Source organism: Cyclopterus lumpus, chromosome 24, assembly GCF_009769545.1.
Source record: "Cyclopterus lumpus isolate fCycLum1 chromosome 24, fCycLum1.pri, whole genome shotgun sequence".
In the NCBI taxonomy this organism is placed as follows: domain Eukaryota; kingdom Metazoa; phylum Chordata; class Actinopteri; order Perciformes; family Cyclopteridae; genus Cyclopterus; species Cyclopterus lumpus.
This window is the reverse complement of record NC_046989.1, coordinates 1,657,421-1,680,817: the sequence shown is the minus strand read 5'-3', so window position 1 is coordinate 1,680,817 and position 23,397 is coordinate 1,657,421. Positions and strand designations below refer to the sequence as shown.

At 46.7% G+C, this 23,397-nt stretch overlaps 3 protein-coding genes across 3 annotated transcripts in view; all 3 read left to right on the top strand.

The window, feature by feature from the left end:
• Positions 1-1,928: 1,928 nt before the first annotated feature.
• LOC117727154 (NACHT, LRR and PYD domains-containing protein 12-like) overlaps positions 1,929-23,397 on the top strand; it is a 146,842-nt gene continuing 125,373 nt past the window's right edge. The window contains 6 exon segments of the mRNA XM_034527254.1: positions 1,929-4,018; positions 9,226-9,337; positions 10,288-10,398; positions 13,845-13,967; positions 15,667-15,777; positions 18,971-19,081. Coding sequence (XP_034383145.1) covers positions 3,499-4,018; positions 9,226-9,337; positions 10,288-10,398; positions 13,845-13,967; positions 15,667-15,777; positions 18,971-19,081 — 1,088 coding nt within the window. The 5' untranslated portion in view covers positions 1,929-3,498.
• On the top strand, positions 5,184-8,595 carry LOC117727148. Its single transcript, XM_034527249.1, has 3 exons — positions 5,184-5,722; positions 6,570-6,962; positions 7,039-8,595. The coding sequence occupies exons 1-3, from the start codon at positions 5,435-5,437 to the stop codon at positions 7,096-7,098; spliced, it is 741 nt and encodes a 246-aa protein (XP_034383140.1). The 5' UTR covers positions 5,184-5,434; the 3' UTR covers positions 7,099-8,595.
• The window catches only part of LOC117727122 (NLR family CARD domain-containing protein 3-like), a 22,936-nt gene continuing 18,841 nt past the window's right edge, over positions 19,303-23,397 (top strand). Inside the window, exons 1-3 of the mRNA XM_034527198.1 lie at positions 19,303-20,346; positions 20,426-22,238; positions 22,322-22,495. Coding sequence (XP_034383089.1) covers positions 20,145-20,346; positions 20,426-22,238; positions 22,322-22,495 — 2,189 coding nt within the window. The 5' untranslated portion in view covers positions 19,303-20,144. The remainder of the gene's footprint in view (positions 20,347-20,425; positions 22,239-22,321; positions 22,496-23,397) is intronic.

Below are 23,397 nucleotides of genomic sequence, written 5' to 3'. Positions count from 1 at the left end.
TTTGTCTCACTGCCGTTCCTTCCTGTCTGTCTCACTGCCGTCCCTCCTGTCTGTCTCACTGCCGTCCTTCCTGTCTGTCTCACTGCCGTCCCTCATGATCTCTCTGCTTCCACTGAAGACTTCACTCAATACATTACATTACATTACATTTAGCTGACGCTTTTATCCAAAGCGACTTACAATAAGTGCATTAAACCATGAGTCCAAACTCAGAACAACAAGAATCAAGCAAGTACAATTTCTTCAATAACGTTAAACTACAAAGTGCTATCAGTAAGAGACATTTAAGTGCTACTAAAGTGTTAAACTACTAAAGTGCTACTACGGCTCTACCTTCCCTATTCAAGGTGTAGTCACTAAGATGTGTTTTTAGTTTGTAGAGACTTCCTGTCCTGATGTCAATGGGGAGCTCGTTCCACCAATGAGGAGCCAGCACAGCAAACAGTCGTGACTTTGTTGAGTGTTTAGCTCGAAGTGAAGGAGCTACAAGCCGATTGGCCGAAGCCGAGTGAAGTGAACGAGGTGGGGTGTGAGTTTAGACCATGTCCTGGATGTGAGGTTAGACCATGTCCTGGGTGTGAGGTTAGACCATGTCCTGGATGTGAGGTTAGACCATGTCCTGGGTGTGAGGTTAGACCATGTCCTGGGTGTGAGGTTAGACCATGTCCTGGGTGTGAGGTTAGACCATGTTCTGGGTGTGAGGTTAGACCATGTCCTGGGTGTGAGGTTAGACCATGTCCTGGGTGTGAGGTTAGACCATGTCCTGGGTGTGAGGTTAGACCATGTCCTGGGTGTGAGGTTAGACCATGTCCTGGGTGTGAGGTTAGACCATGTCCTGGGTGTGAGGTTAGACCATGTCCGCGATGTGAGGTTAGACCATGTCCTGGGTGTGAGGTTAGACCATGTCCTGGGTGTGAGGTTAGACCATGTCCGCGATGTGAGGTTAGACCATGTCCTGGGTGTGAGGTTAGACCATGTCCTGGGTGTGAGGGTAGACCATGTCCTGGGTGTGAGGTTAGACCATGTCCCGGTAACCAGTGAAGGTCGCGGAGGAGCGGAGGATTGTGGGTAAATTTCGGGAGGTTGAAGACCAGTCGAGCAGCTGCATTCTGGATGAGCTGTAGAGGTCGAATAGCATTAGCAGGTACACTGTAAAAAAAGTCTGTATATTTTACAATGAAAAACCGTTAAATCCCAACAGTAATAGACCGTTAATTCAAAATAGGTAATATTCCGTTTCTACAACATTGAAACACCGTAAATATATATATCAACCCAAAGGTAGACCTGAAGGAGGGAGTTACAGTAGTCTAGGCGTGAGATGACCAGAGCCTGGACGAGAACCAGGACCAGAACCTGGACCAGAACCTGTGCCGCCTTCTGAGTGAGAAGAGGTCGTATTCTCCTGATGTTGTACAGCATGTACCTACAGGAGCGTGTTGTTGTGGTGATGTTGGCAGTCAGGGAGAGTTGACTGACAGGTGTCACACGAGGTTCCTGGCAGTCGGGGGCGGGGCCAACACTGAGATGTTGAAGTTGATAGTCAGGTCGTGGGTGGGAGATCCTTTTCCTGGAAGGAGGAGAAGTTCAGTCTTGTCCGGGTTAATTTTGAATCATACACAAATGTTTGACCATATCCCATACATACGCACACACGTAGATGTCAGGATCCCTGTCTGACCCATTGTGTGTTTACCTCTGTTCTCCCAAGTCTCCTAACCTCATGTGTCGGTCATCCCCTGTTTGTGTTTTTGCCTTGTGCTCGTTGTGTGGGTGTGTACCTTCAGACGCTGCCCGTGGCCACCTCCCCGAGTGGTGCACAGCTGTTCCCGTTTGGATCATCACCGGCTCCATATCAACCCTGGTCGTGCAGGCCTGGGTTGTCAGTCTGTTACGTCTTCTGCCCCGGTAGTTCCCACTGCCGCTCCATGAGATTGTACCTGCTCTCTTCTGCCTGCCTCCGGTGTTGTGCCTCGCGACTCACACCGTGATTAGCTGTGCCTACCTCCGACGTCGATCTTCGGGACTCACGTCGGAATTGCTAAAACATCCTTAGGGAATAAAGTTCCTTATCCCTATCCTGTCTCCTGTGGTCTGCTCTTGGGTCCTAACCCTGTTCTCCCGTGACAGAACAGACTGACCAACATGGATCCAGCGATCACCGGAGCAGCTACGCTGGCTGGACACGGAACGCTGCTGGCTGAACATCGGCGGATGTTAATGGACATGTCTGAAGTGCAAAGGTCCATGTCCGCGGAGGTATCCCAGATCGGCCTCTTAGTGCAGGACCTGACCCGTCAGGCCAGTCATCCGCCTGCTCCAGCACCAGCACTCCTCTCTCCAGATCCCGCCCGGCAGATGCGGGAGTCCCCCGTGCCGTCTCCGGATTCCTACGACGGAACACTTGGGAGGTGTCGGGGATTCCTATTTCAATGCCGGCAGGTGTTCGACCGCCAGCCCCAGACATTTGCTTCGGACCAGTCCAAGATTTCCTACGTGGTGGGTTTACTACGGGGTAGAGCGCTGGACTGGGCCACGAATACGCTGGGCATTAACCAGCCTAGTTCTGTGGATTATGGGACTTTTTTGGAGGATCTACGGAGGGTCTTCGATCACCCAGTGGATTCGGAGGACGCGGCCCAGCGTCTTCTCCGCTTACGACAGGGCAGGACGAGTGTAACGGAACACTCCGTGGATTTCCGCATTCTCGCCGCCGAGTCCGGATGGGGAGAGACTGCGCTTCGGGCCGTGTTTCTTTACGGACTGTCGGAAGCCAGCTCCAATAAGCCCGATTCGTTGGAGGAGCTAATGAGACGATCGGGCTGGATAACCGGATGCGGGAGAGACAACGGGAGCGGAGCTACAAGTCTCAGAAAATATCGCCCGTGACGTCATCGTTCCCCAACTTCCGGTCGCGAGTCCCTGAGGCAGCCCATCAGGGCGAGCGTTTGGGGGCTCGGTCTCCATGGCCGCTCCCCTCTTCCACCTCGGAGGTGGAGCCTATGCAGCTCGGCCGTGCTCATCTCTCTTCTCAGGAGAAGGAGAGACGGCTAAGAGCAGGTGAGTGCCTGTATTGTGGCCACCTCGGACATTCAGTTTCCTCCTGTCCAGTTCGCCCAAACGGGGGCGCTCGCCAGTAGTGGTTGGAATACTGGCGAGCAAACCTGAGCCCTCTTCCAACTCCCTCTCAAGACTGTTGTGTCCTGCTTCCCTCTCCTTACACTCCCGTTCTCTCGCTCTCTCTGGAGCCCCTACTGTCATGCCAGCTGCCTGAGATCTGCACTACCCCCTAGGGAACGCCCTCAGGGTAACCTCGTGCCTCCTTCCGACCTCACCTCCGTTCCCTCCGCCTACCACGACATCGGGGAGGTTTTCAGCAAGTCGCAGGCTCTCTCCTTGCCGCCTCACCGTCCCTACGACTGCGCTATTGACCTCCACACTGGCGCGTCATTCCCTTCCAGTCGGTTGTACAACCTGTCCAGACCAAAGAAGGTCTACATGGAGGAGTACATATCGCAATCCTTGAAGGCTGGAATAATTCGCCCCTCCTCGTCACCACTCGGAGCTGGGTTCTTCTTTGTCGTGAAGAAGGACAAGACTCTCCGGCCCTGCATTGACTATCGGGAGCTGAATAGCATCACCACCCGGAACAAATACCCCCTGCCACTGATCAACTCAGCGTTTGAACCTCTGGCTGGGGCCACGATCTTCACCAAGCTCGACCTCCGCAACGCGTACCACCTGGTGCGGATCCGGGCGGGGGACGAGTGGAAGACGGGGTTCAACACCCCCCTCGGCCACTTCGAGTATCTGGTCATGCCATTTGGACTCACTAACGCCCCTGCTGTGTTCCAGGCGTTGGTGAATGACGTTCTCCGCGATTTCTTGAATCGTTTTGTGTTCGTTTACCTTGATGACATTCTCATCTATTCCGCAGATCTTCTGGAGCACCAGCGTCATGTGCGAATGGTCCTCCAACGCCTACTGGAGAACAAGCTGTTTGTTAAGGCAGAGAAATGTGAGTTCCACGTAACCTCTGTTCGGTTCCTGGGGTTCATCATTGAGACGGGGCAGGTGAGGGCTGATCCGGAGAAGGTCAAGGCGGTAACGGAGTGGCCGACCCCCGCCTCTAGGAAACAGCTACAGCAGTTCTTGGGGTTTGCTAACTTCTATCGCCGTTTTATCAGGAACTACAGCAAGCTTGCAGCCCCCTCACGAGACTCACCTCCACCAAGACCAGGTTCTCATGGACGCCGGAAGCCAGTCTGGCATTTGGACTCCTTAAGGAGCGGTTCAGCTCCGCCCCCATCCTGATCCAGCCCGATGACACCCGACAGTTCGTCGTCGAGGTGGATGCCTCGGACACAGGCGTGGGGGCTATCCTGTCACAGCGCTCTGACTCTGACTCCAAGCTTCGCCCTTGCGCATACTTTTCGCGCCGCTTGACTCCGGCGGAAAGGAATTATGATGTCGGAAACTGGGAGCTGTTGGCTATTAAATTAGCTTTGGAGGAGTGGAGACACTCGCTGGAGGGGTCCGCTCATCCGTTCGTGGTCTGGACAGACCATAAAAATTTGGAGTATATTCGGACGGCCAAGAGGTTAAACTCTCGCCAAGCGCGGTGGTCGCTATTCTTTGGACGTTTCGACTTCTCTATCTCCTACCGTCCAGGGAACAAGAATACCAAGCCCGACGCTCTCTCTCGCCAGTTCTCACCCGAGGACCACTTCCCCTGTCCTGTTACCATTCTCCCGGCAACCTGTGTGGCAGCTTCTCTCACGTGGGAGAGTGAGGCGGTGGTGCAAGATGCTCTCCGGACCCTGCCAGACCCCGGTGGCGGGCCTCCCGGCCGTCTCTTTGTTCCCCCGCCTGCACGTTCCCAAGTGCTCCAATGGGCTCATAACTCCCGTTTCTCCTGTCACCCGGGCATCAGGCGCACATCAACATGCTCCGGCGGACCTTTTGGTGGAAGTCGCTGGAGGCGGACACCAGAGAATATGTCCTGGCCTGCTCTACCTGTTCCCGCAACAAGTCGTCACATCGACCCTCTTCCGGGCTGCTGCAACCACTCCCGGTGCCACATTGTCCCTGGTCTCACATCGCCTTGGACTTTGTCACAGGCCTGCCACCCTCACAGGGGAACACGGTCATCGTCACGGTGGTAGACCGCTTTTCCAAAGCTGCCCACTTCCTCGCGCTGCCCAAGCTTCCCTCTGCCCGGGAGACGGCGGATATGGTGGTCAACCATGTGTTCCGGTTGCATGGGATTCCGGCGGACATCGTGTCGGACCGTGGTCCCCAATTCACTTTCCAGGTCTAGAGAGCTTTCGGCCAGGCTCTGGGCGCAACAATTAGCCTGTCCTCCGGATTTCACCCCCAGTCTAACGGGCAGACTGAGAGGCTAAACCAGGAGCTCGAGGCCTCCATCCGCTGCATGGCCGCATCAAACCCTTCTAGCGGGAGTACTTACCTGTCCTGGATAGAGTACGCCCACAACTCCCTTACTTCTTCGGCCACTGGTCACTCGCCATTCGAGGTCTCTCTGGGATACCAGCCCCCCCTGTTCCCTGCTCAGGAGGTGGAGACAGCCGTTCCCTCGGTGCAGCTCCACATCCGTCGCTGTAGGAGGGTGTGGAAGGATACCAGAGCCGCTCTTCTCCGTACGGCGGAGCAAAATAAACGGGTGGCAGATCGGCGCCGCGTTCCGGCTCTTTCCTACCAGGTCGGTCAACGGGTGTGGCTCTCGGCGAAGGATATTGTTAGGTTGTAGTGGATTTTATATATATTTGCACATGTAGATAAGAGAAGTTTATGTTTTAAATTAATACATAAAGAAAGATATGATAATTAATTTGGGATATTATGAGGAATATTCTGGAGGAATGTATTGTGAAACATAAGAGAGGATCACTGTTTTATTATTCTGTTTTAATGACGAATGTAATGATTAACTGTGTGATGCATGAGAATGAATGAATGTTTTATTGTTTAGACAATAGTTAAAATGGATGCCGATTGAAACCTAATGTGTTGCTTTTATTCGGAAGGCAGGATAATAGGGTTTTATTGTGAAGGGGAACTTCCTGTCCTTTACCGGAAGAGTGAGCTTTGACCCCGCTAGTTTTACTAATTGGCTTAGCGAACTGAACGACGGCATCCTTTGAACTGACCAATGGAACTAACCTTTAGGTGTGAATTCATTTGCATGACCATACTAACGACCGAGCATTTGTTCTGGGGAGACATGGTTCTACTGGTCTGGAGACTCGAGACAGCCCCGGTCTGTGGCTCCCTGGCAGCTGCAGTTCGTCTGTGGAGAGTTCCTCCTTTCTGGCCCCACGATCGTGAACGCTACATGAGTATTATCTTTGCCATTAAATATTGTTAAACTTTAACTCGAATCCTGAATTTCCTGCGGCCACGGGACCCGGAGCTTTGAACACGAATCTTACAATATCCCGCTAAAGACCGAATCCCGGAAGCTGTCCCCCCGGTTCATCGGCCCATTTGAGATCCAGGCCATGATTAATCCATCTGCGGTTCGACTGAAACTCCCCTCATCTTTGAAGGTCCATCCGACATTCCATGTCTCTTTGATCAAGCCGGTGTCCACCAGTACTCTGTGCCCTCCGGCCATACCCCCTCTGCCCGCCCGACTCATCGACGGGGGCCTGGTTCACACGGTCAGGAGACTTGTGGATGCTCGGCAGCGGGGGCGGGGCTTCCAATTCCTTGTAGACTGGGAGGGATACGGTCCAGAGGAACGCTCATGGGTGCCCCGTTGGAGAATCGTGGACCCCACTCTAATCCAGGATTTTCGTCGGCTACATCCGGAGAAGATGGGCAGGGCGTGGCCACTCCCCCGAGTGGTGCACAGCTGTTCCCGTTTTGATCATCACCGGCTCCATATCAACCCTGGTCGTGCAGGCCTGGGTTGTCAGTCTGTTACGTCTTCTGCCCCGGTAGTTCCCACTGCCGCTCCATGAGATTGTCCACTGGCTCGTTACGCTCGGTAACTCTCTCTCTCCTTGTTCGCAGAGTACCTGCTCTCTTCTGCCTGCCTCCGGTGTTGTGCCTCGGGACTCACACCGTGATTAGCTGTGCCTACCTCCGACGTCGATCCTCAGGACTCACGTCGGAATTGCTAAAACATCCTTACGGAATAAAGTTCCTTATCCCTATCCTATCTCCTGTGGTCTGCTCTTGGGTCCTAACCCTGTTCTCCCGTGACATTAGAAGGCGTGAGACTTTGGTGAGAGGGTGATGTTATACTGTCTTTGATTGTGCCATACTATGGTCTCAGAGGAGTACCCAGTAGAATGAGAGGGTTACAAATACCTGGAGACAACGGTTCTCTAGTACAAGGGGTAGATGAAGGTCCTGGATATAGATGGTGTTAGCTTAGCTTTTTATAATATAGTTATCAGCTTTTAGGCTGTTAGAGATTTCCACTCTGTTAAATAATGTTGTGGTACGATAGACATTTTTGTGAAATTATTCCTTTGAAGGAGATGTTTTCGCCGGCCCCGGTTCAAACACCTGCCTCGGTCTGAGATCCTCTTGACTCCGTACACAGTCACAGAAGACAGTGTCCTCCTTAATCCTTTGTGGGCAGGAGGGGATGAGACTCTCCGGCAGGGTCCTCTGATCCGTGAGCAGAGATGAAGTTCTCCGATGTTTGTCCCGGACGATGTTCTATTGTCTTGGACAGTGTTGTTACCGGACACTGTCCCACGTCGTAATCCCTCCCGATGTCTCGAGTCGTCTCTTTTCCTCGTTGCAATAAGAGGAACCTGATTACTTTGTTTTAAAGCAAAGAGTATTTAGCAAAGTTAAGGGTTTCAGCTGGAAGGCCGATTCTCCCAGTTGCTCAGTGACATCACTCTTTGTCACAGTTAACACACACACACATTTTTAACTCAACGGATACACTCTTTGCTATAATAAGAGGAACTTGATTTACTTCCTATAAAGCATAGAGTGTTTGAAGGGCTGATTCTTCTTCATGCCCAGACCAGAGCAGAGCGTCCCTGCAATGAGGACCAGAGGCTCGAGCTGGTGGACCATCACGGATAAAACAGCAGCTTGTGAATGTTTGAGTACAGAAGGGAAGTCTGTGTGTGCTGAACAAGTTAAAACACATCCATTATCATTCACTTGTGACTATCTACACCTGTTGGACTGGTTCTGACGTCACACAGTTTGATTCTGGACTTGGACTCTGAAGAGATGGGGGCGTGACGGCGTCCTCAGATCAAATGCACACTCACAACAGGACTGACAGGAAGACATGAGCAGCTTCTTCTCTCCAGAGGTTCCTCCACACATGAAGGTGAACGTGTCTGTAAACTGACCTGAGCTCAGTTCAGCAGGTGAGAATCCGACCGGAGGAATCTGGACATGTTTGATCACTTTGATCACTTTGTGTTCTTTCTCTCTTTAACTGGACGGTAGAAAAGGATCCTGATGCTGATTGGCTGATCATTTCTTTTGCTTTCAGCTGGAATAATAGTCCATCATTAATATTTGACTTAAAGGACAGTGATTGATAAAGATGTGCACGTCTTATAATAAAATAAGAGCTGAAACCTTGAACCAACTGGAGTTTGACTCCTTAATGAAATATGCGTCCGAACCGGTTTGACAGCGTTCCAGTGTTTGTGTCATGTGACGTGAGTGTTGTAGTGATGACAACAGGTGTTTGTGTTTGTGTTTGTGTCTGTTTGTGTTTGTGTCTGTTTGTGTTTGTGTCTGTTTGTGTTTGTGTCTGTTTGTGTTTGTGTTTGTGTTTGTGTCTGTGTTTGTGTCTGTGTTTGTGTTTGTGTTTGTGTTTGTGTTTGTGTTTGTGTTTGTGTCTGTGTTTGTGTCTGTGTTTGTGTTTGTGTTTGTGTTTGTGTTTGTGTTTGTGTTTGTGTTTGTGTTTGTGTTTGTGTTTGTGTTTGTGTTTGTGTTTGTGTCTGTGTTTGTGTTTGTGTCTGTGTTTGTGTTTGTGTTTGTGTTTGTGTTTGTGTTTGTGTTTGTGTTTGTGTTTGTGTTTGTGTTTGTGTTTGTGTTTGTGTTTGTGTTTGTGTTTGTGTTTGTGTTTGTGTTTGTGTTTGTGTCTGTGTTTGTGTTTGTGTTTGTGTTTGTGTTTGTGTTTGTGTTTGTGTTTGTGTTTGTGTTTGTGTCTGTGTTTGTGTTTGTGTCTGTGTTTGTGTTTGTGTTTGTGTTTGTGTTTGTGTGAAGGTGAAGGTGAAGGTGAAGGTGAAGGTGTGGACATGAATCAGTGGGAGGACAGAGAGGAGGGAGTCCCTCCTTCTAAAACCACTCTGGAACATGACAGCCTCAAAGATCAGAGGTGAGACCAGGACCACTAACAGACCAGGACCTCTAACAGACCAGGAGCTCTTAACAGACCAGGACCACTAACAGACCAGGACCTCTAACAGACCAGGACCTCTAACAGACCAGGACCACTAACAGACCAGGACCTCTTAACAGACCAGGATCACTAACAGACCAGGACCACTAACAGATCAGGACCACTAACAGACCAGGACCTCTAACAGACCAGGACCTCTTAACAGACCAGGACCACTAACAGACCAGGACCACTAACATACCAGGACCACTAACAGACCAGGACCTCTAACAGACCAGGACCACTAACAGACCAGGACCTCTAACAGACCAGGACCTCTAACAGACCAGGACCTCTAACAGACCAGGATTTCTAACAGACCAGGACCACTAACTGACCAGGACCTCTAACAGACCAGGACCACTAACAGACCAGGACCACTAACAGACCAGGACCTCTAACAGACCAGGACCTCTAACAGACCAGGATTTCTAACAGACCAGGACCACTAACTGACCAGGACCTCTAACAGACCAGGACCACTAACAGACCAGGATTTCTAACAGACCAGGACCACTAACTGACCAGGACCTCTAAAAGACCAGGACCACTAACAGACCAGGATTTCTAACAGACCAGGACCACTAACTGACCAGGACCTCTAACAGACCAGGACCACTAACAGACCAGGATTTCTAACAGACCAGGACCACTAACTGACCAGGACCTCTAACAGACCAGGACCACTAACAGACCAGGACCTCTAACAGACCAGGACCACTAACAGACCAGGACCACTAACAGACCAGGACCACTAACAGGCCAGGACCACTAACAGACCAGGACCTCTAACAGACCAGGACCACTAACAGACCAGGACTCTTCTCCATGTCACATCACTCCTGCGTCATTATTCACCCTCTAAGCTCTGTGTTTGTGTTGAACAGACCAGACTCTCCTGGACCTGGACCTGGACCCAGCTGTGTGTCCCTGAAGAGTGACCGGTCTATGAGAAACCCTGTAACATTCAAAGATGGACATCAGTCTGATGAACTAAGGTGAGTCTTCATGAGGCTACTGTGTTTCTATCAGGATCCATCAGCATAAAGCTGACTCTATTTCTCTACCTGGCTAACGTGGTTAGCTGGATCATTTTCCAGATGAGATTACACAAGTCAGGGTTTTCGGTTCCTCGAAGCAAGTTTGGCTAAATCACCATAGCAACACATCAACAATGTGAACCTGCTCCAGCACAGGCTTATTCAGTCTAGCTGGATAATCTGGCCACGCCCCCTGAAGAAAATGGCCGCTCCCTTCCTCATTGATGAAGGAGTGATATTAGTTATATTAATGTTTCATAGGGAGAGAGTTCTGATGACGTGATGACGACTTCCTGTACGAGCGCCTTCCATTCTGCCCTCAAGGAATCAATTATTACAGACCTTCTGGAGCCTACATTGAACACCACATTGACTGTCTCACAGACTGTATGCAGAGCCTTGTGGTACATTGTTGTACAGTGTGGTACATTGTGGTACAGTGTTGTACATTGTTGTACAGTGTAGTACATTGTTGTACAGTGTAGTACAGTGTGGTACATTGTGGTACAGTGTTGTACAGTGTTGTACAGTGTGGTACATTGTGGTACAGTGTTGTACATTGTTGTACAGTGTAGTACATTGTTGTACAGTGTAGTACAGTGTGGTACATTGTGGTACAGTGTTGTACAGTGTTGTACAGTGTAGTACATTGTTGTACCGTGTTGTACATTGTGGTACAGTGTTGTATAGTGTTGTACAGTGTTGTACAGTGTGGTACATTGTGGTACATTGTTGTACAGTGTAGTACAGTGTAGTACATTGTTGTACAGTGTAGTACAGTGTGGTACATTGTTGTACAGTCTGGTACATTGTGGTACAGTGTTGTACATTGTTGTACAGTGTTCTACATTGTTGTACATTGTGATACAGTGTTCTACATTGTTCTACATTGATGTACAGTGTGGTACATTGTTGTACAGTGTGGTACAGTGTTGTACAGTGTTGTACAGTGTAGTACATTGTTGTACAGTGTTGTACATTGTTGTACAGTGTAGTACCGTGTGGTACAGTGTTGTACAGTGTTGTACATTGATGTACAGTGTAGTACAGTGTTGTACAGTGTTGTACATTGTTGTACAGTGTAGTACAGTGTGGTACATTGTGGTACAGTGTTGTACAGTGTTGTACATTGTTCTACATTGTTGTACAGTGTTCTACATTGTTGTACAGTGTGGTACAGTGTTCTACATTGTTGTACATTGTAGTACAGTGTTGTACATTGTTCTATATTGATGTACAGTGTGGTACATTGTTGTACAGTGTGGTACAGTGTTGTACAGTGTAGTACATTGTTGTACAGTGTTGTACATTGTTGTACAGTGTAGTACAGTGTTGTACATTGTTGTACAGTGTAGTACAGTGTGGTACAGTGTTGTACAGTGTTGTACATTGTTGTACAGTGTAGTACAGTGTTGTACATTGTTGTACAGTGTTCTACATTGTTGTACATTGTGATACAGTGTTCTACATTGTTCTACATTGATGTACAGTGTGGTACATTGTTGTACAGTGTGGTACAGTGTTGTACAGTGTTGTACAGTGTAGTACATTGTGGTACAGTGTTGTACATTGTTGTACAGTGTGGTACAGTGTGGTACATTGTGGTACATTGTTGTACAGTGTGGTACATTGTGGTACAGTGTTGTACCTTGTGGTACATTGTGGTACAGGGTTGTACATTGTGGTACATTGTTGTACAGTGTGGTACTATGTTGTACAGTGTGGTACATTGTTGTACAGTGTGGTACATTGTGGTACAGTGTTGTACAGTGTTGTACAGTGTGGTACAATGTGGTACATTGTTGTACAGTGTTGTACATTGTGGCACATTGTGGTACAGGGTTGTACATTGTGGTACATTGTTGTACAGTGTGGTGCTATGTTGTACAGTGTGGTGCAGTGTGGTACATTGTGGTACATTGTTGTACATTGTGGTACAGTGTTGTACAGTGTTGTACAGTGTAGTACATTGTGGTACATGGTGGTACATTGTTGTACAGTGTTGTACATTGTTCTACATTGTGGTACAGGGTTGTACATTGTTCTACATTGTTGTACAGTGTTGTACATTGTTCTACATTGTGGTACAGGGTTGTACATTGTTCTACATTGTTGTACAGTGTTGTACAGTGTGGTACAGTGTTCTACATTGTTGTACATTGTGGTACAGTGTTGTACAGTATTCTACATTGTTGTACATTGTGATACAGTGTTGTACATTGTTCTACATTGATGTACAGTGTTGTACATTGTTGTACAGTGTGGTACAGTGTTGTACAGTGTGGTACAGTGTTGTACAGTGTTTTACAGTGTAGTACATTGTTGTACAGTGTTGTACATTGTTGTACAGTGTAGTACCATGTGGTACAGTGTTATACAGTCTTGTACATTGATGTACAGTGTAGTACAGTGTTGTACAGTGTGGTACATTGTTGTACAGTGTAGTACATTGTTGTACAGTGTAGTACAGTGTGGTACATTGTGGTACAGTGTTGTACAGTGTTGTACAGTGTAGTACATTGTTGTACCGTGTTGTACATTGTGGTACAGTGTTGTACAGTGTTGTACAGTGTTGTACAGTGTGGTACATTGTGGTACATTGTTGTACAGTGTAGTACAGTGTAGTACAGTGTTGTACAGTGTAGTACAGTGTGGTACATTGTGGTAAAGTGTTGTACAGTGTAGTACATTGTTGTACAGTGTTGTACTGTGTGGTACATTGTGGTACAGTGTGGTACATTGTGGTACAGTGTAGTACAGTGTTGTACATTGTAGTACATTGTAGTACAGTGTGGTTCTATCCTGATTATTGAAGTCTTGTTCGAATTAATAAAATAGTTTGAGCGCGGATCAGCCTTTGAGAAAGCTGGATAGCCTGATTTCAATCATCGTGTTAAATTAAGCTGGCTAACAGGTCATTTGATCGACTTAGTTGCACCACGTATGAGAAATAGGGACCTGGACCTGGACCCAGCTGTGTGTCCCTGAAGAGTGACCGGTCTATGAACTCTCTTGCTTTTAAAAGACAACGCCCTCCAAAGACTCAGTGAGTTAAGATATTATATAATCACACTGATGAACGCTTTTATATACATAATATACATTTATAGAAGCATGCATGTGTATTAATAAAGACAATCGTGGTCTTAAAATCACTCCACTGGACCTCTAACAGACCAGGACCACTAACAGACCAGGACCACTAACAGACCAGGACCTCTAACAGACCAGGACCACTAACAGACCAGGACCACTAACAGACCAGGACCTCTAACAGACCAGGACCTCTTAACAGACCAGGACCACTAACAGACCAGGACCACTAACAGACCAGGACTCTTCTCCATGTCACATCACTCCTGCGTCATTATTCACCCTCTAAGCTCTGTGTGTGTGTTGAACAGACCAGACTCTCCTGGACCTGGACCTGGACCTGGACCTGGACCCAGCTGTGTGTCCCTGAAGAGTGACCGGTCTATGAGAAACCCTGTAACATTCAAAGATGGACATCAGTCTGATGAACTAAGGTGAGTCTTCATGAGGCTACTGTGTTTCTATCAGGATCCATCAGCATAAAGCTGACTCTATTTCTCTACCTGGCTAACGTGGTTAGCTGGATCATTTTCCAGATGAGATTACACAAGTCAGGGTTTTCGGTTCCTCGAAGCAAGTTTGGCTAAATCACCATAGCAACACATCAACAATGTGAACCTGCTCCAGCGCAGGCTTATTCAGTCTAGCTGGATAATCTGGCCACGCCCCCTGAAGAAAATGGCCGCTCCCTTCCTCATTGATGAAGGAGTGATATTAGTTATATTAATGTTTCATAGGGAGAGAGTTCTGATGACGTGATGACGACTTCCTGTACGAGCGCCTTCCATTCTGCCCTCAAGGAATCAATTATTACAGACCTTCTGGAGCCTACATTGAACACCACATTGACTGTCTCACAGACTGTATGCAGAGCCTTGTGGTACATTGTTGTACAGTGTGGTACATTGTGGTACAGTGTTGTACATTGTTGTACAGTGTAGTACATTGTTGTACAGTGTAGTACAGTGTGGTACATTGTGGTACAGTGTTGTACAGTGTTGTACAGTGTAGTACATTGTTGTACCGTGTTGTACATTGTGGTACAGTGTTGTACAGTGTTGTACAGTGTTGTACAGTGTGGTACATTGTGGTACATTGTTGTACAGTGTAGTACAGTGTAGTACATTGTTGTACAGTGTAGTACAGTGTGGTACATTGTTGTACAGTCTGGTACATTGTGGTACAGTGTTGTACATTGTTGTACAGTGTTCTACATTGTTGTACATTGTGATACAGTGTTCTACATTGTTCTACATTGATGTACAGTGTGGTACATTGTTGTACAGTGTGGTACAGTGTTGTACAGTGTTGTACAGTGTTGTACAGTGTGGTACATTGTGGTACATTGTTGTACAGTGTAGTACAGTGTAGTACAGTGTTGTACAGTGTAGTACAGTGTGGTACATTGTGGTAAAGTGTTGTACAGTGTAGTACATTGTTGTACAGTGTTGTACTGTGTGGTACATTGTGGTACAGTGTGGTACATTGTGGTACAGTGTAGTACAGTGTTGTACATTGTAGTACATTGTAGTACAGTGTGGTTCTATCCTGATTATTGAAGTCTTGTTCGAATTAATAAAGTAGTTTGAGCGCGGATCAGCCTTTGAGAAAGCTGGATAGCCTGATTTCAATCATCGTGTTAAATTAAGCTGGCTAACAGGTCATTTGATCGACTTAGTTGCACCACGTATGAGAAATAGGGACCTGGACCTGGACCCAGCTGTGTGTCCCTGAAGAGTGACCGGTCTATGAACTCTCTTGCTTTTAAAAGACAACGCCCTCCAAAGACTCAGTGAGTTAAGATATTATATAATCACACTGATGAACGCTTTTATATACATAATATACATTTATAGAAGCATGCATGTGTATTAATAAAGACAATCGTGGTCTTAAAATCACTCCACTGGACCTCTAACAGACCAGGACCACTAACAGACCAGGACCTCTAACAGACCAGGACCACTAACAGACCAGGACCACTAACAGACCAGGACCTCTAACAGACCAGGACCTCTTAACAGACCAGGACCACTAACAGACCAGGACCACTAACAGACCAGGACTCTTCTCCATGTCACATCACTCCTGCGTCATTATTCACCCTCTAAGCTCTGTGTGTGTGTTGAACAGACCAGACTCTCCTGGACCTGGACCTGGACCCAGCTGTGTGTCCCTGAAGAGTGACCGGTCTATGAGAAACCCTGTAACATTCAAAGATGGACATCAGTCTGATGAACTAAGGTGAGTCTTCATGAGGCTACTGTGTTTCTATCAGGATCCATCAGCATAAAGCTGACTCTATTTCTCTACCTGGCTAACGTGGTTAGCTGGATCATTTTCCAGATGAGATTACACAAGTCAGGGTTTTCGGTTCCTCGAAGCAAGTTTGGCTAAATCACCATAGCAACACATCAACAATGTGAACCTGCTCCAGCGCAGGCTTATTCAGTCTAGCTGGATAATCTGGCCACGCCCCCTGAAGAAAATGGCCGCTCCCTTCCTCATTGATGAAGGAGTGATATTAGTTATATTAATGTTTCATAGGGAGAGAGTTCTGATGACGTGATGACGACTTCCTGTACGAGCGCCTTCCATTCTGCCCTCAAGGAATCAATTATTACAGACCTTCTGGAGCCTACATTGAACACCACATTGACTGTCTCACAGACTGTATGCAGAGCCTTGTGGTACATTGTTGTACAGTGTGGTACATTGTGGTACAGTGTTGTACATTGTTGTACAGTGTAGTACATTGTTGTACAGTGTAGTACAGTGTGGTACATTGTGGTACAGTGTTGTACAGTGTTGTACAGTGTGGTACATTGTGGTACATTGTTGTACAGTGTAGTACAGTGTAGTACATTGTTGTACAGTGTAGTACAGTGTGGTACATTGTTGTACAGTCTGGTACATTGTGGTACAGTGTTGTACATTGTTGTACAGTGTTCTACATTGTTGTACATTGTGATACAGTGTTCTACATTGTTCTACATTGATGTACAGTGTGGTACATTGTTGTACAGTGTGGTACAGTGTTGTACAGTGTTGTACAGTGTAGTACATTGTTGTACAGTGTTGTACATTGTTGTACAGTGTAGTACCGTGTGGTACAGTGTTGTACAGTGTTGTACATTGATGTACAGTGTAGTACAGTGTTGTACAGTGTTGTACAGTGTAGTACATTGTTGTACATTGTTGTACAGTGTAGTACAGTGTGGTACAGTGTTGTACAGTGTAGTACATTGTTGTACATTGTTGTACAGTGTAGTACAGTGTGGTACATTGTGGTACAGTGTTGTACAGTGTTGTACATTGTTCTACATTGTTGTACAGTGTTCTACATTGTTGTACAGTGTGGTACAGTGTTCTACATTGTTGTACATTGTAGTACAGTGTTGTACATTGTTCTATATTGATGTACAGTGTGGTACATTGTTGTACAGTGTGGTACAGTGTTGTACAGTGTAGTACATTGTTGTACAGTGTTGTACATTGTTGTACAGTGTAGTACAGTGTTGTACATTGTTGTACAGTGTAGTACAGTGTGGTACAGTGTTGTACAGTGTTGTACATTGTTGTACAGTGTAGTACAGTGTTGTACATTGTTATACAGTGTAGTACAGTGTGTTACAGTGTGGTACAGTGTTGTACATTGTTGTACAGTGTGGTACAGTGTTGTACAGTGTTGTACATTGTTGTACAGTGTAGTACAGTGTTGTACAGTGTTGTACATTGTTGTACAGTGTAGTACATTGTTGTACAGTGCTGTACATTGTTGTACAGTGTAGTACAGTGTGGTACAGTGTGGTACAGTGTTGTACATTGTTGTACAGTGTTGTACAGTGTTGTACAGTGTAGTACAGTGTTGTACATTGTTGTACAGTGTAGTACAGTGTAGTACATTGTTGTACAGTGTGGTACATTGTGGTACAGTGTTGTACATTGTTGTACAGTGTTGTACAGTGTGGTACATTGTGGTACATTGTTGTACAGTGTTGTACAGTGTTGTACAGTGTAGTACAGTGTTGTACATTGTTGTACAGTGTTGTACAGTGTGGTACATTGTGGTACATTGTTGTACAGTGTGGTACATTGTGGTACATTGTTGTACAGTGTTGTACAGTGTAGTACAGTGTTGTACAGTGTTGTACATTGTTGTACAGTGTAGTACAGTGTTGTACATTTTTGTACAGTGTTGTACAGTGTGGTACATTGTGGTACATTGTTGTACAGTGTTGTACAGTGTTGTACATTGTTGTACATTGTTGTACAGTGTAGTACAGTGTAGTACATTGTTGTACAGTGTAGTACAGTGTTGTACAGTGTTGTACATTGTTGTACAGTGTAGTACAGTGTAGTACATTGTTGTACAGTGTTGTACAGTGTGGTACATTGTGGTACAGTGTGGTACATTCTGGTACAGTGTAGCACAGTGTTGTACATTTTTGTACAGTGTTGTACAGTGTTGTACAGTGTTGTACATTGTTGTACAGTGTAGTACAGTGTAGTACATTGTTGTACAGTGTTGTACAGTGTGGTACATTGTGGTACAGTGTGGTACATTGTGGTACAGTGTAGTACAGTGTAGTACATTGTTGTACAGTGTAGTACCGTGTTGTACAGTGTTGTACAGTGTTGTACAATGTTGTACAGTGTATTACAGTGTTGTACATTTTTGTACAGTGTTGTACAGTGTGGTACATTGTGGTACATTGTTGTACAGTGTTGTACAGTGTTGTACAGTGTGGTACATTGTGGTACATTGTTGTACAGTGTAGTACAGTGTTGTACAGTGTTGTACATTGTTGTACAGTGTAGTACAGTGTAGTAAATTGTTGTACAGTGTTGTACAGTGTGGTACATTGTGGTACAGTGTGGTACATTGTGGTACAGTGTAGTACAGTGTTGTACAGTGTTGTACATTGTAGTACATTGTAGTACAGTGTGGTTCTATCCTTATTATTGAAGTCTTGTTCGAATTAATAAAATAGTTTGAGCGCGGATCAGCCTTTGAGAAAGCTGGATAGCCTGATTTCAATCATCGTGGTAAATTAAGCTGGCTAACAGGTCATTTGATCGACTTAGTTGCACCACGTATGAGAAATAGGGACCTGGACCTGGACCCAGCTGTGTGTCCCTGAAGAGTGACCGGTCTATGAACTCTCTTGCTTTTAAAAGACAACGCCCTCCAAAGACTCAGTGAGTTAAGATATTATATAATCACACTGATGAACGCTTTTATATACATAATATACATTTATAGAAGCATGCATGTGTATTAATAAAGACAATCGTGGATCTCTAACAGACCAGGACCTCTAACAGACCAGGACCACTAACAGACCAGGACCTCTAACAGACCAGGACTCTTCTCCATGTCACATCACTCCTGCATCATTATTCACCCTCTAAGCTCTGTGTGTGTGTTGAACAGACCAGACTCTCCTGGACCTGGACCTGGACCCAGCTGTGTGTCCCTGAAGAGTGACCGGTCTATGAGAAACCCTGTAACATTCAAAGATGGACATCAGTCTGATGAACTAAGGTGAGTCTTCATGAGGCTACTGTGTTTCTATCAGGATCCATCAGCAGAGATCAGACTCTCCTTTACCTTTGATTTCAGGATTCCTTAAGACAGAACATAATATACAACTTGTACTTTTGTTTTCTCCAAAGAGTTCAGCAACAGAGATCCCAAGTGATCCCAAGAGACCTGGACCCCATATTTAAGGTGTGTGAGTCAGAGACTGTATGAAACATAGAGATGGTCAAAGAGTTGATGGAGCTTAGACGGGCAGGTGAAGCAACAGAGGAGACGTCCACCTGTCAATCAAAGAGGCCACGCCCTCTATGTCTAACTTTCAGGCATAATATCATATAAATGGCTGAGTTATATATCTGTGCCGATTAACTCACTTTTGGAGCTTTTGTGTGTGCACTGACTAGCTAATCACGCCACAGCGCTCATACAGGAGGACCAATGACAGCGCCGTCCTGACTGCGTCGTCATGGAAGCGTAACGCCCATCTTCAAGTACCCCGAGGTTAAAACTATGCTCTGTAAGCACTATGCTGTCGAGGATAGCTCTGTTCATGCTTATAGCACCGTTAGCTGTTAGCTCAGACATCTCAGCGACTAGTAGCTAACGGTGCTAACAGTGTGCAGGAAGGAACCCCCCCGGCTGTTTGGGGGCCAATCACACGTCACATTAAATCAAGGAAAGCTTGCAAGCACAAAAAGGACGGATCTCAGGTATCGTTTGATTGGAGAAGTTTCGATACTACTTGGTTCTGGGTTGTTTCGGGATTCTCGGCCCTAACTTGATGAAATATGGACTAAAGCGAAGTTCCTACCCGAGCTTTATGTATTAAACCTCCTCTGACCTCTGATGTCAACATTTAGACACTCAAGACATTATGGTCTTTCAATTGAAGATGGAGAATTGTGCTTGTGTTTGGTTGTCTGTTGGTATTATTGGATATAGATTTACAATAGAAATCTGCATTGACAATCTACAGTAACACACTGTTCAGAGATTAGAAAGTAAAACACGTAAATATACTTTTATTGTTTGGTTCCAGCTGCTTGAAAAGAACATTGTCAGCTTTATGAAGAGCGAGCTGAAGAAGATGCAAAAGGTCCTCAGTCCAGATTACCCAGAAGGCTCTGCGGGTCAGAAGGAAGATGAGGAGGTGTTGGACGGTGAGGATGAAGAGCAGAGGAGGAGCAGCAGGGAAGCATTTCTGAAGATCACACTAAACCTCTTGAGAAGAATGAAGCAGGAGGAGCTGGCTGACTGTCTGCAGAGCAGTAAGAGGATTTTAAAGACTTTACAATTAAACAGAAGACCACCACTCACTAATTTCATCTATGATTTATGTCATTCCAGAAACCAGTGCTGCAGTGTGCCAACATGAACTCAAGTCTAACCTGAAGAAGAAGTTCCAGTGTGTGTTTGAGGGCATCTCTAAAGCAGGGAACCCAACCCTCCTGAACCAGATCTACACAGAGCTCTACATCACAGAGGGAGGGACTGCAGAGGTCAATGAGGAGCACGAGGTCAGACAGATTGAAACAGCATCCAGGAAACCACACAGACCAGAAACCCCCATCAGACAAGAAGACCTCTTCAAAGCCTCGTCTGGAGGAGAGGAACCAATCAGAACAGTGATGACTAAGGGAGTGGCTGGCGTTGGGAAAACAGTCCTAACACAGAAGTTCACTCTGGACTGGGCTGAAGACAAAGCCAACCAGGACATCCAGTTCACGTTTCCATTCACGTTCAGAGAGCTGAATGTGCTGAAAGAGAAGAAGTTCAGCTTGGTGGAACTCGTTCATCACTTCTTCACTGAAACCAGAGAAGCAGCAATCTGCAGGTTTGAAGAGTTCCCGGTTGTGTTCATCTTTGACGGTCTGGATGAGTGTCGACTTCCTCTGGACTTCCACAACAATGAGGTCCTGACTGATGTCACAGAGTCCACCTCAGTGGATGTGCTGCTCACAAACCTCTTCAGGGGGAACATGCTTCCCTGTGCTCGCCTCTGGATAACCACACGACCTGCAGCAGCCAATCAGATCCCTCCTGACTGTGTTGGCTTGGTGACAGAGGTCAGAGGGTTCACTGACCCACAGAAGGAGGACTACTTCGGGAAGAGGTTCAGAGATGAGGAGCAGGCCAGCAGGATCATCTCCCACATCAAGACCTCCCGAAGCCTCCACATCATGTGCCACATCCCAGTCTTCTGCTGGATCACTGCTACAGTTCTGGAGGACGTGTTGAAGACCACAGAGGGAGGAGAGCTGCCCAAGACCCTGACTGAGATGTACATCCACTTCCTGGTGGTTCAGTCCAAAGTGAAGAAGGTCAAGTATGATGGAGGAGCTGAGACGGATTCACACTGGAGTCCAGAGAGCAGGAAGATGACCGAGTCTCTGGGAAAACTGGCTTTTGATCAGCTGCAGAAAGGGAACCTGATCTTCTATGAATCCGACCTGACAGAGTGTGGCATCGATATCAGAGCAGCCTCAGTGTACTCAGGAGTGTTCACACAGATCTTCAGAGAGGAGAGAGGACTGTACCAGGATCAGGTGTTCTGCTTCGTCCATCTGAGTGTTCAGGAGTTTCTGGCAGCTCTTCATGTCCATCTGACCTTCATCAACTCTGGTGTCAACCTGATGGCAGAAAAACAACCAAGACCTAAAGGCCTTGGTTGGTCTAAAGTATTGAGACCAGAACCTAAACTAAAACATCTCTACCAGAGTGCTGTGGACAAGGCCTTACAGAGTCCAAATGGACACCTGGACTTGTTCCTCCGCTTTCTCCTGGGTCTTTCCCTGCAGAGCAATCAGATTCTCTTACGAGGTCTGCTGCCACAGACAGGAAGTAGCTCACGGACCAATCAGGAAACAGTCCAGTACATCAAGAAGAAGATCAGTGAGAATGATTCTCCAGAGAAAAGCATCAATCTGTTCCACTGTCTGAATGAACTGAACGATGGTTCTCTGGTGGAGGAGATCCAACAGTCCCTGAGATCAGGACGTCTCTCCACAGATAAACTGTCTCCTGCTCAGTGGTCAGCTCTGGTCTTCATCTTACTGTCATCAGGAAAAGATCTGGAGGTGTTTGACCTGAAGAAATACTCTGCTTCAGAGGAGGCTCTTCTGAGGCTGCTGCCGGTGGTCAAAGCCTCCAACAAAGCTGTGTACGGATACATTATCATTACTAAATGGGTTTGATGTTTTACTTTGAATATGTTGTTTGTATTAATCCCTGTTCCTCCCTTAGGCTGAGTGGCTGTAAACTCTCAGAGAGAAGCTGTGGAGCTCTGTCCTCAGTCCTCAGCTCCCAGTCCTCTAGTCTGAAAGACCTGGACCTGAGTAACAACAACCTGCAGGATTCAGGACTGAAGCTGCTGTCTGCTGGACTGGAGAGTCCACACTGTGCACTTGAACGCCTCAGGTCAGGATCAGGTGGTTTACCACAGATGATGTAGTGGTCTAAGTGTCTGACTGAGTTCATGGTGGTGTTCCCAACATGTTACTGGAGGAGAACAATGTCTACTGGTGTGTCTGCTTATATGCATCTGGAAATAATGCTGTGAATGGAGAAGTGGCCACTATCCTGCTGGGAAGTGTTGGATGTCTTGTCCACCAACATGAAGATCCTTTGGCCCTCCTGCTTTCAGGGAACCAGGACGCTTTGAGTCCTGCTTTGAGTTTGTTAGAGCTGGAAGAACTTCTTTCACTGGAATCAGGGTTTGAATGTGTTTACAGGGACATGATTTTAAATGTATGTCTGTTTACAAAAGAAGATGAAACCAACATGAAAGACATTCATGTTGATGATGTAAATACTGATTCATAGTGTATTGATATGATAAACTCTGTGTTGTTTTGTTTTCAGTCTGTCACGCTGTGAGATCTCAGATGAAGGCTGTTCTTCTCTGGGATCAGCTCTGAAGTCAAACCCCTCCAGTCTGAGAGAACTGGATCTGAGAGGAAACCAGCTGCAGGATTCAGACTTGAAGCTGCTGAGTGGTTTTCTGGAGAGTCCACATTGTAGTCTGGAGACTCTGAGGTGGGTTCACTGTCTGCTGCTAGTGTAGCACCTTCATGTTTAATCAATAACTATCTGATTGGTCTACGTATTGATCATCACGTGTTACATTTCCTGGTCATATGTTCCACTTCACATCAGCTGCCTCGTTGTCTGCATGTCATCCTCTACAATCATGAAATGTACAACTGGTCTGGATTCATGCTGCTGGTGGACTACTGAACAGGTCTACTGGGCACAGAGCCAGGGGCCAAGGGTCAGGGGCCAAAGGTCAGGGGTCAAAGAGCCAGGGGTCAAAGGGCCAG